Source organism: Loxodonta africana, chromosome 20 (assembly GCF_030014295.1).
Source record: "Loxodonta africana isolate mLoxAfr1 chromosome 20, mLoxAfr1.hap2, whole genome shotgun sequence".
NCBI lineage: Eukaryota > Metazoa > Chordata > Mammalia > Proboscidea > Elephantidae > Loxodonta > Loxodonta africana.
Window position 1 is genome coordinate 72,933,581 of NC_087361.1, and position 15,558 is coordinate 72,949,138.

At 50.7% G+C, this 15,558-nt stretch overlaps 1 protein-coding gene across 2 annotated transcripts in view; it reads right to left on the minus strand.

Annotated features, from left to right (window-relative positions):
* Positions 1-1,473: 1,473 nt before the first annotated feature.
* The window catches only part of LGR6 (leucine rich repeat containing G protein-coupled receptor 6), a 138,246-nt gene continuing 124,161 nt past the window's right edge, over positions 1,474-15,558 (minus strand). For both annotated transcript variants that reach the window (XM_064273392.1, XM_064273393.1), the window contains 6 exons: positions 14,974-15,045; positions 14,345-14,416; positions 12,605-12,730; positions 11,472-11,632; positions 6,383-6,457; positions 1,474-4,041 (listed from right to left, as the gene is read on the minus strand). In XM_064273392.1, the coding sequence (XP_064129462.1) occupies positions 2,786-4,041; positions 6,383-6,457; positions 11,472-11,632; positions 12,605-12,730; positions 14,345-14,416; positions 14,974-15,045 (1,762 nt within the window). In that variant the 3' untranslated portion in view covers positions 1,474-2,785. The remainder of the gene's footprint in view (positions 4,042-6,382; positions 6,458-11,471; positions 11,633-12,604; positions 12,731-14,344; positions 14,417-14,973; positions 15,046-15,558) is intronic.

Below are 15,558 nucleotides of genomic sequence, written 5' to 3' on the forward strand. Positions count from 1 at the left end.
CTCCTCCCTCTTCCCAGAAGGCCCAACCCCAGCAGATGCCCCATCTTCAGGAGCAGAAGATAAGGTGACAGTGATGTCACTCTAGAGCCTGCAGCTGAAAAGCACTGTTCCCCTTTACATGGAAAGGCCACCAGTAGGGAACGATCCTTGGAACTGCTAAACTTCCAACACCTGATTACTCCACTCCACTCAACGCTGGCTCCTCGACTTCATGGGGGACAATAATTACAGGAGATGTAAGGAAGGCCCAGGGGAAGAGTCTTTACCAATTCCTGAACATCAAGGCTCCCAAATATTATACCAACTTTGTCATCCCTAGGACATCTCAGAGAACTAACTCCCTTTCCTGACAAAACCCAAAACAACCCACTGCTGCTGAGTTGATTCCGACTTATAACAGCCCTGTAGAACAGAGTAGAACTTCCCCTTAGGGTTTCCAAAGCTATAATCTTTATGGAAGCAGCCTGTCACATCTTTCTTCTGCAGAGTGTCTGGTGGATTTGAACCACAGACCTTTTGGTTAGCAACCAAGTGCTTTAACCACTGAGCCACCAGGGCAAAGCATACCAGGTTAGTGGTTTCCAACATGTCTACCACCACAGCTCTGATAAGCCCTTTTCCCTGATAAGAGTTACCCATTCTCAGTCCCCAAAGCAGAGAAAACTCCTTCCATCAATGGCTCTCGATCAACTCTAGGGAAATGGTTGTTGTTAGGTACCGTCAAGTCAGTACTGACTCATAGCAACCCTATGTACAACAGAATGAAACACTGCCCAGTCCTGCACCATCCTCACAATCGTTGCCATGTTTGAACCCATTGTTGCGGCCAGTGTGTCAAATAACCATGTCAAATAACATGTGTCAAATGAGGAATTCTCAAATAACTAACTGAGTGCTTGCTCTGAGTATGACCCTATGCTAGGACCCTAAGGTTCTTCTGGGATTACAAGGTCAGCACATTCAACTCCAGACTCTGTTACAGTCTGGGCAACACAGCTGGTCAAATGAGATTTAGAAATATGTGGAGTGCCAGTGTCTGGGCTCTGCAGCTGTGGTCTCTGCTCTACTTCTCCACCCTGGCCTAGGTGGCCTCATTGACCTGGGTCAGAATCTCTGTTAGGCATTGGTGGCAGCAGGAAGATAGAAGAGAAGCTAAGCCGCAGGCCATTAAGTTAGGAGGACTTTCCCACAGTTGTCTAGTGGTGGAGTCCCTGGTTGAAGACCATGGCAGGATTCAGGAGGAGGGCTGTGTTTGGTTTCAGGATCCCAGACTTCTGTCCTCCTGCTGTCACTGATGTTGGGGTGCCCTGAAATAAGTCTCACCCTTTTCTGCACCTTGGATTCTTTTTTTTTTTAATGTCTGTAGGAATCACCTTTTCTGTCTATCGAAATGTCCCAGCTCTCACTTTCTCAATCTGAGATTGAATGTGTGTGTGTGAGTTGCGGGGGGAGGGTGCTCTGTGGAAACTCTCAAGGCACTTGGCAAACCATAAGGTAGAAGGTCATAAGGGGAGAGGCAGAAGGACCTGCGGCCTATTTGGGGCACCCAGGGAACCCCAGATACCTATAACGCATCCTATAATACAAATACCCCCTCTTTTTGCTGGCTAGGGGCCCCTGACCCACAGAGACGGCAGGACCTGGGATGAAAAGGAAAGACCAGGCTTGTGGCAGGAGATGGCACAGGGCATATGATGCAGAACCACAGGAAGACAACTCAGCACCAGAGAGAATCCAGCCACAGACTTGTCTATATACCTCACCAGGACCCAGGAACCCTTCTCTTGCTGAGGGCAGAAGCTCCACTGGTACCTGGGTTTTGGGAGGGTGTGGCAGCACACATCTTTCTCTCTGTCCCAACTCAGCAGGTTCCTCCCCATCCTTCTCCACCCCCACCCCACCACTGCCCCAGTAGGATCAGAGGGGTGGGAAGGTAGATAGAGTTGCCTCTGCTACCTCCCTCACCCCAGGTCAAGCTCCTAGGATCAGGGCTTTCAAGGATTGGCGACCTCTTGTGATGTCACTGGGTAGCACCAGGTGGTTCAGAGATGAGTCCCCTGGGAGAGAGCAGTGCTAAGTTCTGTGAGGTGTTAAAAGCAATTCCATGAAAACCAAAAACCAAACAAACAAAAACCCTGTTGTCAAATAATTTGGGGGACTAGAATAAACAAAGTTCAACAGGTTTTCCCGTTGCAGGAATTCTCAGGGTCTTTTTTTTTACTACACTAATATGTCTTGTGAATCTCTAAGAAACAGATGTAATACGTAGCCGGTTCCAAACCTTGTTTCAATGGGAGTCTTTTTACATAGCATACCCCAAGATTAGTGTAACACAGAACACATTTTGTCTTCTATCCATGAATCATAAGGGAAATGCCCAATTGCCTTTGGCAGTCCCCTGCTTGGCCTTTCTCTGTGAGGTCTTCTCCCCCATTGCACTTCGATTCTGGACCTGCTCAACCTTCCTCCACCCCAATTCACTGTCTTTTATTTTCCTCATTTCCCCCAGGCAGACCAATTTCCAGGTCTTTGGTCCACAAGTTCAGACGTGAGACGAAGAGGCCCAGCATGGGTCTAAAGCTGAGGAAGGCCAAGGGGAAACCAGGTCAAGTAGCACCCATTGGTGATGGCCATGGAAGAGAGGAGACCAGTGGAGCCAGAGGCTTTGGGTGTCCTGCTGTGGATCACACTGTTGACTTTTGGTTGTATTTATTTTACAAGCATTCATCATTCATGGAGGAGAGAGAGAGGGAAGGGAAGAGATGAGAAGAATGGCAAGGAACATTTATAAGTGTGAGGCAAAGGATGAGCCAGAGGGCCGGAAGCCCCCACCTACCGACAAGACCTTGCCTACTGACGTGACTCCCTCTGCCCTCAGCAGCAGTTCTCCATCCATGGAAGGTTGAGGGTTCCCAAAGTAGGTCCCCTCTGGCTCTACAAAATGGCTGCCCTCCAGCCTGGGGCCTCTAGGCTGCTGACAGGAGATGAGGGTCACTGAGGGGAAGCCATAGGTCTCTAGGCCAGGGGGCCGCCCAGCCTCAGAAGCTTCCAGAATGAGATCCACATCAGAGAAGGCCACCAAGGCCTGAGTGGAGTCACAGGAGCTCTTCTCCAGCTCGCTGGCAGCAGCGCAGGCTAGGGGCCCCGGGGTCCCCGTACGGGGCCTGAGCCGCCGCAGGTCATCCCGGAAGTGGGGGTTGAAGAGCAGGTACAGCAGTGGGTTGAGGCAGGCGGGCAGGGGCAGTACCACGAGTAGGACAGACTTGACGGCCTCCGGGGTGACAGGAAAGAGGCCCAGCATGGAGGCGAAGCTCAGGAAGGCCACTGGACAGTAAAGTAGCCCATCAGCAAAAATGAGCCAGGCCACATGCCTCACCATGGCGCAGTCCCACACAGCCTCAAAGTCACCCCGCGGCAGGTCACAGTACAGTTTGATGTAGGCACCAGCCACTACCAGGAAGCAGAAGGAGTTCATCATCACCAAGGCCACGGCAAAGCCCAGGGCCTCTGGCGGGCCCTCGGGCGGGGCGTAAGGCAGGCAGAGCGGGGAGGCCCCGTATTCTCCCACTGAGGTGAGGGGCAGGGCTGCGGCCAGCCCTGCCAGCATCAGGCAGCCCAGGGCCCCTGCTCGAACACTGCCCAGGGAGGGGGCCTTCCCGTAGGCCCGGACGCAAGAGATGGAGACACTGCACTGCACCGTGGCCAAAGTGAGCAGCAGCACAGAGGCCTCTGACCCAAGCACTGCCAGGAAGCCTGTAGCCCGGCAGCCCAGTCCCATCTCCCAGCGGGCTCCGTATTCGGCAAACTGGCCAAAGGTCAGGGCATCTACTGAGGCCAGGAGGCCACAGGAAATGCCAGTCAAAGTGTTGGCGCCTGCAATTGCGCCTACCACAAACTTGACTGGGGGCAGGGGGACGGGCCCACCAGCAAACACGGTCAGCAACACCAACCCATTACAGACGATGGAGAGCAGCACGATGGCCCACACGGCCAGGCGGATACCCCAGCTCTCAAAAAGGTGCTCACAGGGCTTGAACGGGCCTGTAGGAGAGAGGATCAGTCATTACCTTCGGGCCAGAGGCTGCTCTGCAGAGTCCTGAGGGCAAGGCCAGGTAGGCGGGCATGGCCTCTGCACTCAGAGAACTCCCAGTCTGAGGGAGGCTGACTGCAGTCTCTCACCTCAGAGAACTCCCAGTGCAAGAGACACAGACACAGTCCCTACCCTCAGAGAAATCCCTCACAGACATGGCCTCTGCCAGAGAACTCCCAGCTGGGGTTGCGGGGAGAACAGTGGTAATATACACAGCTCTTCTTGCAAGGAGCGGCAAGTGGGCTGAATGCTAACCCTCCTCCCAGAGTTGTTGTGAGTTGCCATTAAGTTGATTCCGACTCAATAGAAACAGATATAAACATACACACAGGGCAAATTAATACAATGCAAACCCCGGTGTTGAGGAAATGTTAAACAGAGAAGTCTTTTCAAAGGAGCAGCATTTGGAAGGAAGGAAGAGGCAAGCTAACACAAAGGAGCAGAGAGGGCATCAGAATTGGGAATATGGTTGGGGTAGAGACACAGAAACGTGAGGGGCCACCCGAAGAGTCATCACTCTGTAGTCTGAGGCTCTGCTTCTCCCAGTCAGTGCCCAGTGATCCACACAGAACATGATGGACTAGTCCTGACCAGGTGCCATACCAGACTGGCTCCCCTTGCTCTGTGAGAGGGAGGCTGACCACATTTAATATTCACGGGGGTCAATAAGTATTTGGGAGGTAAAGTATACCAAGTAAATCATATTACAGAAGACTTGTAGGGTTTTCCAACAAATTCCTCACTGAATGAGTAAGATCTATGTTTTTCATCTCGCTCCCCAGGATTTATTCTTAAATCACCTTGTAAGTTGAGACATATTATTTCTTTAAGTTCTTTGGCTTCTGACTTCTGCTCTTTAATGTTCTTCCATTGTTACATGCTTGGGGACTTAAGAGGCTTTTGCAGGAACTATTTTTTAAATATATTTTTCCTGATTACCAAATAATAGATTGGTAATTATAGAAAACTTGGATAAAAATGGAAAAATTGAAATTGCTTATGATCGCATCTCTCAGAGAGAACTGATCATTTTAGTATATTTCCTTCCAGTTTAAAATATATATATATATATAATTTTTTAAGCTAAGTTGGGATTTTACTACATATGGTTTTTTATTCTCTTTTGTAAGTTAAAATTTTTCTTGCACATATCCCCATATCCTTATATTCCTCAAAAACATGTTTTCAATTGCTGTATGATACTTTGCCATATGGATGTACCACGATTTATCTGACCATCTGTATGAGCTATTCTAAAAACAAGTTCAAGTTGGAATTTTGTCTTTCAGAACTTCCTGTTTTACCTCAACTCTGCTGATTATTGGTTTTCAGAAGTGAAATTTCCGAGCCATTGTGAAGCATGTGGGTTTCCAAGTCGGAAAAAAACACTACCTGTTTCCTCCCAGGTTGGGTTGGTGCTCTTGCCCGGGACTGGCACTAGAGGGCGTGCTGTAGTCACTTAGTGCTGAGCACAGGTGTTGAATAGAGTCAGGCAAGCACTCTTTGGGTCTTAGAGAAGGCAAGGGGAGAAGCCCAAGGAAACACAGAAAAACAGAAAGTGGAGGTGGAGTGAAATAGAAGAGTAGAACCGCTCATTGCGTTCAAACCTTCTGAACAGTTCCTGTCCGGGCTTAAGCAGTGTTCTGCTGCCTTCTGTTAGCATTTTATACCTGAGGGAAGGAATTTTCTTCACTCTAAACTTCTTAGGTTGACTTGCTTCAAGGAAGAGAGAATTTTTTTTCTTTCTTTCTTTACAATAGGATGAATTTAGGCTGGACCCTAAAGATTGTTTCCTCAGCTATCAGGATTGGATAGTACTGTATGGAGGTACCCAGGATACTGTGTTTTAAGAAAGAGAGATTGCAATCTTCCTGGGATGGAGCAGAAAGGGATGGAGAAGGTAACCTTTCATAGTCCTACCCAGCTCTAGGATTCTGTGGTGAGGGGCTTAGACTGAGGGAGTGCTCAGACTCCACACAGAGCAATGGGGTCAAGGAGTTTTTTCCTACTTCTCTCCTCGGCAACATGGGTTTTCTCCTGGATGCATTGCCTTTAATCAGTTGACTTGCAAAGGTTGCTTTGACCCTCTCGGTTCCCCCCAAGCAGCCACCCAAGGGAAAGAATCTCAGCTTCTTCCCCAGGAATAATATAAGAAAGGATGGCGCCCTCCCCCAGCTGGTTAGGTTATAGGCAAGGAAAGTTCTTGAAGCACTGCTGCAGAAACTGGGATCTCATCTAGATGATCTATGCCTCTTCCTTGGTCCTGGCCCCCCAACCAGGCACCCATCTCACCTGGAACAGGGCTACACTGGACACTGGGGTGCGGCTTTGAGTCCTCCATCTCTAGCTGGAGCTCTTCCAGGTCATCTGAAAAGGGGAGACGAGAAAGTGGCTTGGGGCCCTGGGTCTTGGTGTCGGTCAAGCCCTACCTTTCTCCAAACACCCAATCCTTTGAGATGTCATCCTGACTAACTACTCAGCACTAGTCCTTCCAGCAGCCCTGCACATCGGTTGCTACCCTTGGGTAGAAACATTTAATCCACTCCCTATTATCCACACATGGATCATCTACACTGCTGGTTCTTTACAGCAAATGTCTCATCTGACACTTGCTCTACAACTCAGCATGCTCTGTGCCCCCTCCAGTAGGCCTCCGTCTGTGAGTGCTGCTTAGGCTTGGGGAGGAGGCTGCCTTAATAATGGGAGCTAGCCATAACATGGTTCTCCACACTGGCCAGGCCGTCTCCGTGATCCCATGTCCAGTTGTGAACACTGTACATTAAGAAGGACATTTGTGGGCTGCGGTGTGTTCAGAGGAGGTGAAACAGGGATGGTGAGGGATCAGAATTCATTTGTGTGAGAAACAGTGAAAGCGACTGAGGGGTGTTTAACTTGGAGAAGGCAAGAGCAAGTAGGGATACAGAGGCTGTCCTCAAAGAGCTAAAGGCCTGTTAGGCATAAAAGAGTTAGACTCACACTTGCTGTATAGCCCCAAAGGGTAGAACTAGGACAAATGGGTAGTCTGTAGAAGGAAGCAGATTAGGATTCAAATGGAGAAGTTCTAGTTCTTATTTACAAGAATGTTATTATTGTCATTAGCTCCATTGAGTCCGTCCCCAACTCATGGCAACCCCAGGCACAATGGAATGAAATGCCGCCTGGTCTTGTGCCATTGCCATGATCGGTTGCAGTCTGGACTATTGTGATACATAGGATTTTCATTGGCTGGTGGTGCAGTGGTTAAGCACTCAGCTACTAACCAAAAGGTCAGCTGTTCAAATCCACCTGCTGTTCCACAGGAAAAAGACGTGGCAGTCTGCTTCCATAAAGATTACAGCTTTGGAAACTCTACGGGGCAGTTCTACTCTGTCCTAGGGGTCGCTGTGAGTCAGAATTGACTTGACAGCAGTGGGTTTGGTCTTTAGAAGTAGATTTCCAAGCCTTTCTTCCTAGTCTGTCTTGGGTCTGGAAGCTCTGCTGAAACCTATTCAGCATCATAGCACCATGCAAGCCTCCCCTGGCACAGATGGTGGCTGCGCATGAAGTACATCGCAAGGAGTTGAGCCCAAGTCTCCTACATGGAAGACAAGAATTCTACCACTGAACCACCAATGCCCACGAGAGTACGTTCTTACAGATAGAGTTGTCCAACAAAGGGACACGTGGCCTTTGACAGGTGGACAGGAGGGCCACATGTGCTGAATGCAATGCCTACTATATGCCGGGCACCGGGCAAGAGGAAACAAATTCAGGGGTGAATAAAGCACGTCCTGCCCTTGTGGAGACAAACAAGGAAACAAATCCTGACACAATGTGCTGCACCAGACAATAGATTCCCTTAACAATGGGGGTTAATATGCCTTGAACTCTTTACTCTGCACCAGGCACTGTGCCCACGAAGACTTCATCTTCACAATCCCATTAGCCTTCACAGCAGCTGTATGAGGCAGGTGCCACTGTTTCCTTGTCTGACAGATGAGGAAACTGAGGCTCATCAAAGTGGCTTGCCAGGTCTCATGACCAGTGAGTGGCAGAGCAGAATTCAAACCCAGGTTTGTATGATTACAGAGCTCAGATGTTTAATCATTACACTTTCCCAGGTGATGGACTGAACATTTTGGTTTTTCTTTTTTTTGGCGAGGAGCTGGCAGGGATGGAGGTAATGAATAGGGAAAGCTCTACAGATGTATGAGCTATGTATAGTTTGTCACTGGAGATACTGAAGCAGAAAGTCTAATGTGAGAGAGACCACTTCCTCACTGAGTCAGAAGTTGGACCAACCCATCTTTAACGTTCTTCCCAATTCTGAGTCTAGGCCCTATGATCCTGTTCATCTGAGAACACATAATCAGAAAGGGAAATCCATTGTTAAAGAAATACTGTAACAGGTTTGAATCAAACGGGATTCCTGTTGTTGTTGATCACTATTGCAGAGTCTCCGAAACGAGGGCCTGGAAATTCCAGGGCGGCGATGGACATCTTCTCGGGGGTCCACAAATTCTACAAGAATTTTGAAATGATAACCTAAAACATTCTATAAATTATAAAGACAACAATTTCCTTCGCAGTGATAATTCATAATTAAAAGACTTTTTAAAGAATAAAACTTTAGTTTCTCACGTCAGTGTTTCCTGAGCCCCCCAGGCTGGGAATGGTATCTGAGAACCTCAGTGGTCCAAGAGAATTGTCTCTCTTTAAAAGATACCTGTACATTATTCAAGGAGTTCCTGGGTGGGTCAAATGATTTAAGTGCTTAGCTACTAACCAAAAGGTTGGCGGTTCAAATCCACCCAGGCTTGCCTCAGAAGAAAGCCCCGGCAATCTGCTTCCAAAAGGTCACAGTCATTGAAAACCCTACCAAGTGCAGTTCTACTCTGACACACATGGGGTTGTCATGAGTCAGAATCAACAGCAACTGGTTTGGCTTGGTACATTATTCAAATTTGGGAGACAGTGACCTGTAGGCTCTTCCCCTATTGTGCAGGTAGCGAATAGGTGACTGTTTGTTGCCCTTGTCCCCATCTTTGGCTCACATGTTCTGTTTCCTGGGTGGGTCGTTCCTCCCCACCTTCAGTTTGGAGCTTTCTCAGGAGGGAGGAAGACTCTTTGGAGCTGGCCCTGGTCCGGACACCATCAGGGCGGGTGGAAGGCCAAGCTGTGGCCACAGAGCCCAGGCATTTTCTTCCCTCTCTACCTTTCATTCCCTGCCTGCTCCTGTTTTCCAGAATGGAGCTCAACAGTTCTTTGAAATCAAAATGCATGAATGAAATACAAGGGGTGAGACCTGTGGACTCTGTATGAGGCTGGGAAAGTCACAGCCAAGGTGTTAAGTAACCACTCTTCAAACAAGGAGGAAATCGAATCTGGCTGGAGCAGCAGCTCCTGGCTTTCCTTCTCGAGGTTCATTAGCTCCCACAGGAAGTGAGGGGCCCGGCCCTAGCTCCCATTACAGGTGGCGGGCAGCCCACGATCCCGACACCCTCTACTTCAAGATCTAAGCCCGGTGGAAAGTTTCACCTTGAGGAAGGAAAGTTTCCATTGCTCCTTCCAGCCCCCTGAGGGAGTGTACAGCAGACATCCGGGAACGTCCCCTGGGGACAGCCGTCTGCCGGACCAGAGCCAGCCTGGCTGCTGGGCTCCTCCTCACACACTCCCAGGGAAGGTACACCTGGAGGGAGGCTCCCAGAGACCCCAGAGTGCCTGGCCAACATTTGGCCTCCATAAGCTGTGTCCTGGATTACACAGCTACACTCCTGTGTACGTAAGGACAGAAGGTGCCCAGTTCTCAGTGGTAGCAGTAGCAACAGTGGTAGCTGTGGCAGTAGTGCAAGTTGTAAACATGCTTTGCCATTTATGGAACCTTTTAATGCTTCCAATAGCCTCTGACACGCGTGATATTTTCCCTATTTTACAGATAAGGAATCTGAGGCTCAGCAAGGCTAAATAACTTGTCCAAGGCAACCAAATTAGTGAATGGTTTAGAACCCAGTTCTGTCTACACCATCATGAGATGTTTTTCTTACCTATTTAGATTTGATTTTTCTGTTTAACTTCTCCATTAAGATATTATGGAGAGGAAGGTAGAGACTGAAAGAACAAAACAAACCAGAAAACAAAAAGCAGGGGCCCTTCTTGTCTCCCTCTTGATTCTGCTGGTGTTCTGTAACATGGGGCAGGGGGAGAGAAGTGCTTGTCTCTGCCCTTTACCTCAGACAGCAGTTACTAGACAATCCCTTAGAACCCCCTTGGCTGCCCACCCCCAACCTTCGCCTTTTACTCCAACTCTTCCAGAAACAGAGGTGGTCTGTGTTGTGACGGCCTTCCTCAGTGAGGACCTCTTGCACCTAGTGGCTACTGAAGCCTTACTTTTAGGGCAGAATGGGGGGCAGGAGAGACCAGGACATCGATCATCCCTGTACTCTTCCTTTTGATTCTAGGACATTATTATGATGGGATTTTTTTTTTTTTTCCTGGAAGTAGTTTTAATTCAACCTGTTCCATTAAATCCTACTTGACTCGGGTTGATTAAAAAATGGGTCTGTCTTCTCTGGGAATGCCCTAAAGTTGAAGGATTGAAGCCCAGGTCATGAGGAGGTAGCCATGGGGAAGAACCACATGAGCTATGAGGTCAGGGCTGTTAAGTGAGATGATGCAAATGAGATGCTTTGTGAACTACAAAGGGCTCGAAAAATATTGAGACATTATAGTTGTCATTGTTGCTGTTATGGGTTGAATTGCGTCCTCCAAAACTATGTGTTGAAATCTTTACCCCTGTACCTGGTAAATATGACCCTGTTTGGAAATAGGGGATTCCCGTTGTTATGTTAATGAGGCCATACTAGAGCAGGCTGGGTCCTAAACCTAATCATTTCTGCGTCATAAAATTGCAGAATGGATACAAAGACAACACAGGGAAAGACAGACAACCATGTGAGGATTGTCTGCAAGCCAAGGAAACCCAAGGAACCCAGGAATGGCCGGGGCTGCTGACAAGGAAGGAATTGACACAGCCAAGGTCCTGATTTGCACTTTTAGCCTCCAGAACTAAAAATAATGAGAAAATAAATTGCTGTCCTTTAAAGCCACCCACTTGTGATATTTCTATTATAGCAGCACGTGGTAACTAAGTTGGTCATGATCATTATGTTTTTCTAAGCACCTCTGGGGTGCGGGAAGACACATTACAGCTGTTTCTCCCCCCTTGGAGAGACAAGATGCAAACTGAAGTAGTTTCCCCAAAGGTCACAGAGCAGTTCCTCCCTAGGACTCCCCTCAGTAGCCCCTGCTATCTCCCCTCTCAGGGTCCCCTAAGCTCTTCCCTAACATTCTCTCCACAGTCCCCCTCCCTGCCCTTCCCAGCACAGGACCCCTGGTCACTCACAGTGGTTCTCTGCTTGTCCAGCAAGGAGGCCCAGGGACCTCTTTGGGGTCTCCTCCTCATCAAGGTGAAAGTCCTCAGCTTCCCACTGCCCAGAGGCCTTGAAGAAGCTGGCACAGACCCCATAGGCACAGCACTGGTAGGCATAGGGCACCTCCAGGACCCTGGGGAGGAAGGAGACATGGGCTGCCTTAGGAGTGTCTGAGGTCTAAGATCTCAGCCTGAGCTAAGTGCCCAGGAACCAGGCACTCAGCACCTGCCTTTGACCCCAAAGTGCATTGATGACTGTGCAGGCAGCCTGCAGGGCCTTCTTTGTGAGGATCTTGCACTCTGGTTTCTATCTCTGAAGGGCTCTGGGCAGATTCCAGTCTTTTCCTCATGCATCTTGAAAGCTGAGATGGGGAGGTAGACTTTCTGCCCATTGTTTAAGGAATCCCCTCAGCAGGCTCAGAATGCGGAGCAGCCTACCTAAGGTCACACAGCACTCAGGGCTCTGCTCCCCACCCAGTCAGCAGCTCTCCCTTTAATACTTAAGGAGGCAGGGATTATCCTAGTGATACTTTACCCTGGCCCTGAGTGAGATCCACGGCCTGCTCCCCTCTCTGAGGGTGAAGGCAGATGGCCCCAAGCCTCTCACTAGTCTGCAGCAGACAAGGCTTGGGCCACACAGGCTGTGCCGCTGCTGCTGCATGCAGGAGGCCTGGATGTCATTAGCACCAGGGACTGGCTTTGCACTATGTTTTCCACTCATCAGTGCCGTGGGCTCTGCCCTGCTTCCAGGGCCCAGATGCTACCCGAGAGAGTGCAGACAGTCTGGGTGCATAAAACTGGACAAGGGGCAAGGAGGTCCAGGGGCCTTCACATCTGTCCACATAGGAGGTCTCAGTAGCCCCTAGAGTTGGTTTCCCAGCACCGGGACACGTGCTACAAAGGCGATGAGGAGGAAGGAGAGACATGTCCCAGACCCCAATTGGGCTGGCAAGAGACTGGACAAGCCTTTCTCACTCAAACTTGGCCAAACCCTAAACCGCTGGGCCACCGAGCTTTCCTCAGGGTGAGGCCCTGTGTCATTCTCCCTGTCCCTCTGCTGCCCTGGGGCAAACCTACCTAGGTGTGAGGAAAAGCCAGGCCCTCACCTCAGTTTTGGGAAACTGTCCTTGGAGAAGGCCTGAGATAGAGCCAAGTTCCCTTTGAGCTTCAGATGCATCAGTCCCCCAAGTCCGGCCAGGGGCAGTGTGGTCAGCTGGTTGTCTGTCAGGTCCCTAGGACAGTGGATGGTCAGGGTTATTGGCAGTAGCGGGGTTGCTGAGGGGGCAGGGCTGTGCTGAGGGTGTGGCCAGTGTGCCTGGGATAGAAGTAAGAGGAGAGGAGCAGAGGACAGAAGATGAGCAAACAGGGAAGAGTGCATTAAATGCTGGAGAGGAGGGTGGTCAAGAGTTGCCAGAGGCACCATCTATAACTCATTCATTCAACAAATAGCGTGGACCGACTATATTCCAGGGACTGCCCTAACTTAATGTCAAGCCATCCCAACTCTTAGGTAATGGAGCCCCCCAACCACACTTCCTGTGTCCAGGTCTGAGTCCCATCCAGGTCCCCTGCCCACCTCACTAGGGAACCTGCCCATTGTTGCTCGTCTCCATCTCTCTGTCTTTCCTCCACCTTTTCTGATGCTACAAGAGGCCAGACTCAGGGATTGGCTCCCATGAGGGTTCGGTCATCCTTTCGGTTCCTTCCGTTCTGCAGTGCCTGCTTTGTAACCAGAGGTGAGAACATGCACGATGCTCTACCCAAGACACGTTAGAGGAAACCAGGGCTCCACACCAAACACCAAGACCACAGACGGTGCGTCGTGGAAACAGCCCTGGCCTGGAAGACAGGAAACCTGGTGCTGTTACCAGCTCACTGTGTAATCACACGGAGTCACAAATCTGCCTGAGTTTCAATGCCCTCATCTTTAATGGGATAAAAATATCTACCCTACCTATCTGGCAGGAGTAGAGCAAACAGGAGGTGGAAGGCAGAGGCCCAGAGCCCAGAGTGGTACAGCTTAGGGAGGCTCCGGGTGCTGCCTGGGAGGCCTGGGTTCTAGCTGCTGGCTTTGGGCAAGCTTCTCCTCCCTGGGCCGGGGGTCTCACCTGTGAGGTGAGGGTGGGGCTGGATGATCTCTGAGGCCAGGTCTGGAGGTAGCCCATAAGGAGTCTTTGTGTTCATTAGAAAAAGGGTCCCTCTGGGAACACAGGCCCTGAGGATGTACAGCTTTGGTAGGCAGGCAGGCAAGGCATCAGCTCCCCCTTAGACAGAGCCCTTGTGCAGTGAACAACCTGTACCACAGTGTGACGCTGCCCTGTCACAGGCCCCTTCCAGCTCTGACATAACGACCATGTACCTAGCACTATGTGCTCCCTGTTTACATCCTATGTAATTTAGAGGGCCTGCGCTCCTGCTGCCCCGTAGAATGGCAGCTCCCTAGAGTCACTCTCTAAGCAGGAGAGCCCTGCCCCCTGAGCCCCTGGCTCCACGTGTTGTGAAGGGGTTCCAAGCCCACACGTCCTCTTTATCGGTACAAGTAGAGGCTGGGAGAGCGGATGGGACAAGGGGGCACAGGGGCGGGCTGAGGCTGCTAGAACATTGCAGACCATTAGCAGATGACACCCCAGAGCTTGCAGGAGGCAGGCTCGCTGTTTATCAGACCCCACGGTCTGTCAAACGGACGGCCAGAATGATTGATGAGGCTGCAGCCCATCTTCCTGGGGTGTGGGGCTCCAACATTTAAGCACGTTCCTGCTCTGGAATGGGCCCCCTTGCCCCGCTGTCTAGCCCACAGTCCCTGGCAGGTTCCCAGCATCCCGGAGAAAAATGCAGTGGGCACTTACAGCTTGACCAGGGAGCGCAGAGTGGTGAAGGCCTCAGGGTGGATGGACCGGATAGCATTCCAGCTCAAGTCCCTGTGGGCAGAGAGGGTGTGACAGGAGCGGACAGTGGCATGTGGAGGGGAGACTTGTGACTCGTGTTCCCATCCTGGGATCTCCCTCATATCCCCTCCCATCTGGCTTGCTCCCGGTAACAGTAATCTCAGCCCGGTGGCACAATGTTTAAGAGCTCAGCTGCTAATTGAAAGGTCGGCAGTTTGAACCCACCAGTGGCTCTGTGGGAGAGAAGACCTGGCAATCTGCTTCTATAAAGATTGCAGCCTAGGAAACTCTATCAGGGCAGTTCTACTGTGTTCTATAGGGTCACTGCGAGTGGGAATTGACTCAACGGCATCCAAAACAACACCACCTGCTGCCTGGCCCCTGACCTGGCTGTGGCACCAGGAACAGGGACTTTGGCAACCTGGTTCCAGAACCTCATGGCCCCTGGGTACCAAGTGGAGAAGTGGCTGGAGAACACCTCTCCTATGTGTGTGTGCTGAGGGGTGAGGAGCAGGGAGTGTATGTCATATGTGCTTGCAGTGCACACCTGGGGAAGGGCACGGGCATGCCTGGGTCAGGAGGACACTCACAGGGTTCGCAGGGAGCTCAGCTGGCTGAAGGTGTCAGCTCCAATTTCCCAGATGCGGTTGTGCTGGAGGCCACTAGGGCAGCAAGAGAGGCTGAGATGAGCATTCGGGCTCAGACTCTGGTTCCACTCCACACCCCCTGTGCACTTCGAGGAAGAAGGGAGAACCCCCCACTTCTCCTGGCAGAGGAAGTTACCAGAATTAAAAGGAATACAAGGGGATCCAGTTACCTTGGGCAAGTACATCAGGGGTCAAAGCCACAAAATCATCCCTGTGGCCCCAAAAGGGAGTGAGCGTCCGGTGTTCCCACCAGGCCTGGCTCGCAGCCCGGCCATCCCTCCCACCCCCATGGGTCCTCCAGACCCCACGTAGCCCGGCAGCCTGGCACTCCCCAGCCTTGGACTTACGTGGCTGGCTCCATGTGTTCCCTGTTTATATCCTATGTAACTTAGAGAGCCTGCGCTCCTGCTGCCCCGCGGCATGGCAGCTCCCTAGAGTCACGCTCTGTGCAGGAGAGCCCTGCTCCCTGAGTCCCTGGATCCACGTGTTGTGAAGGGGTTCCAAGCCCACACATCCTCTTTATCGGTA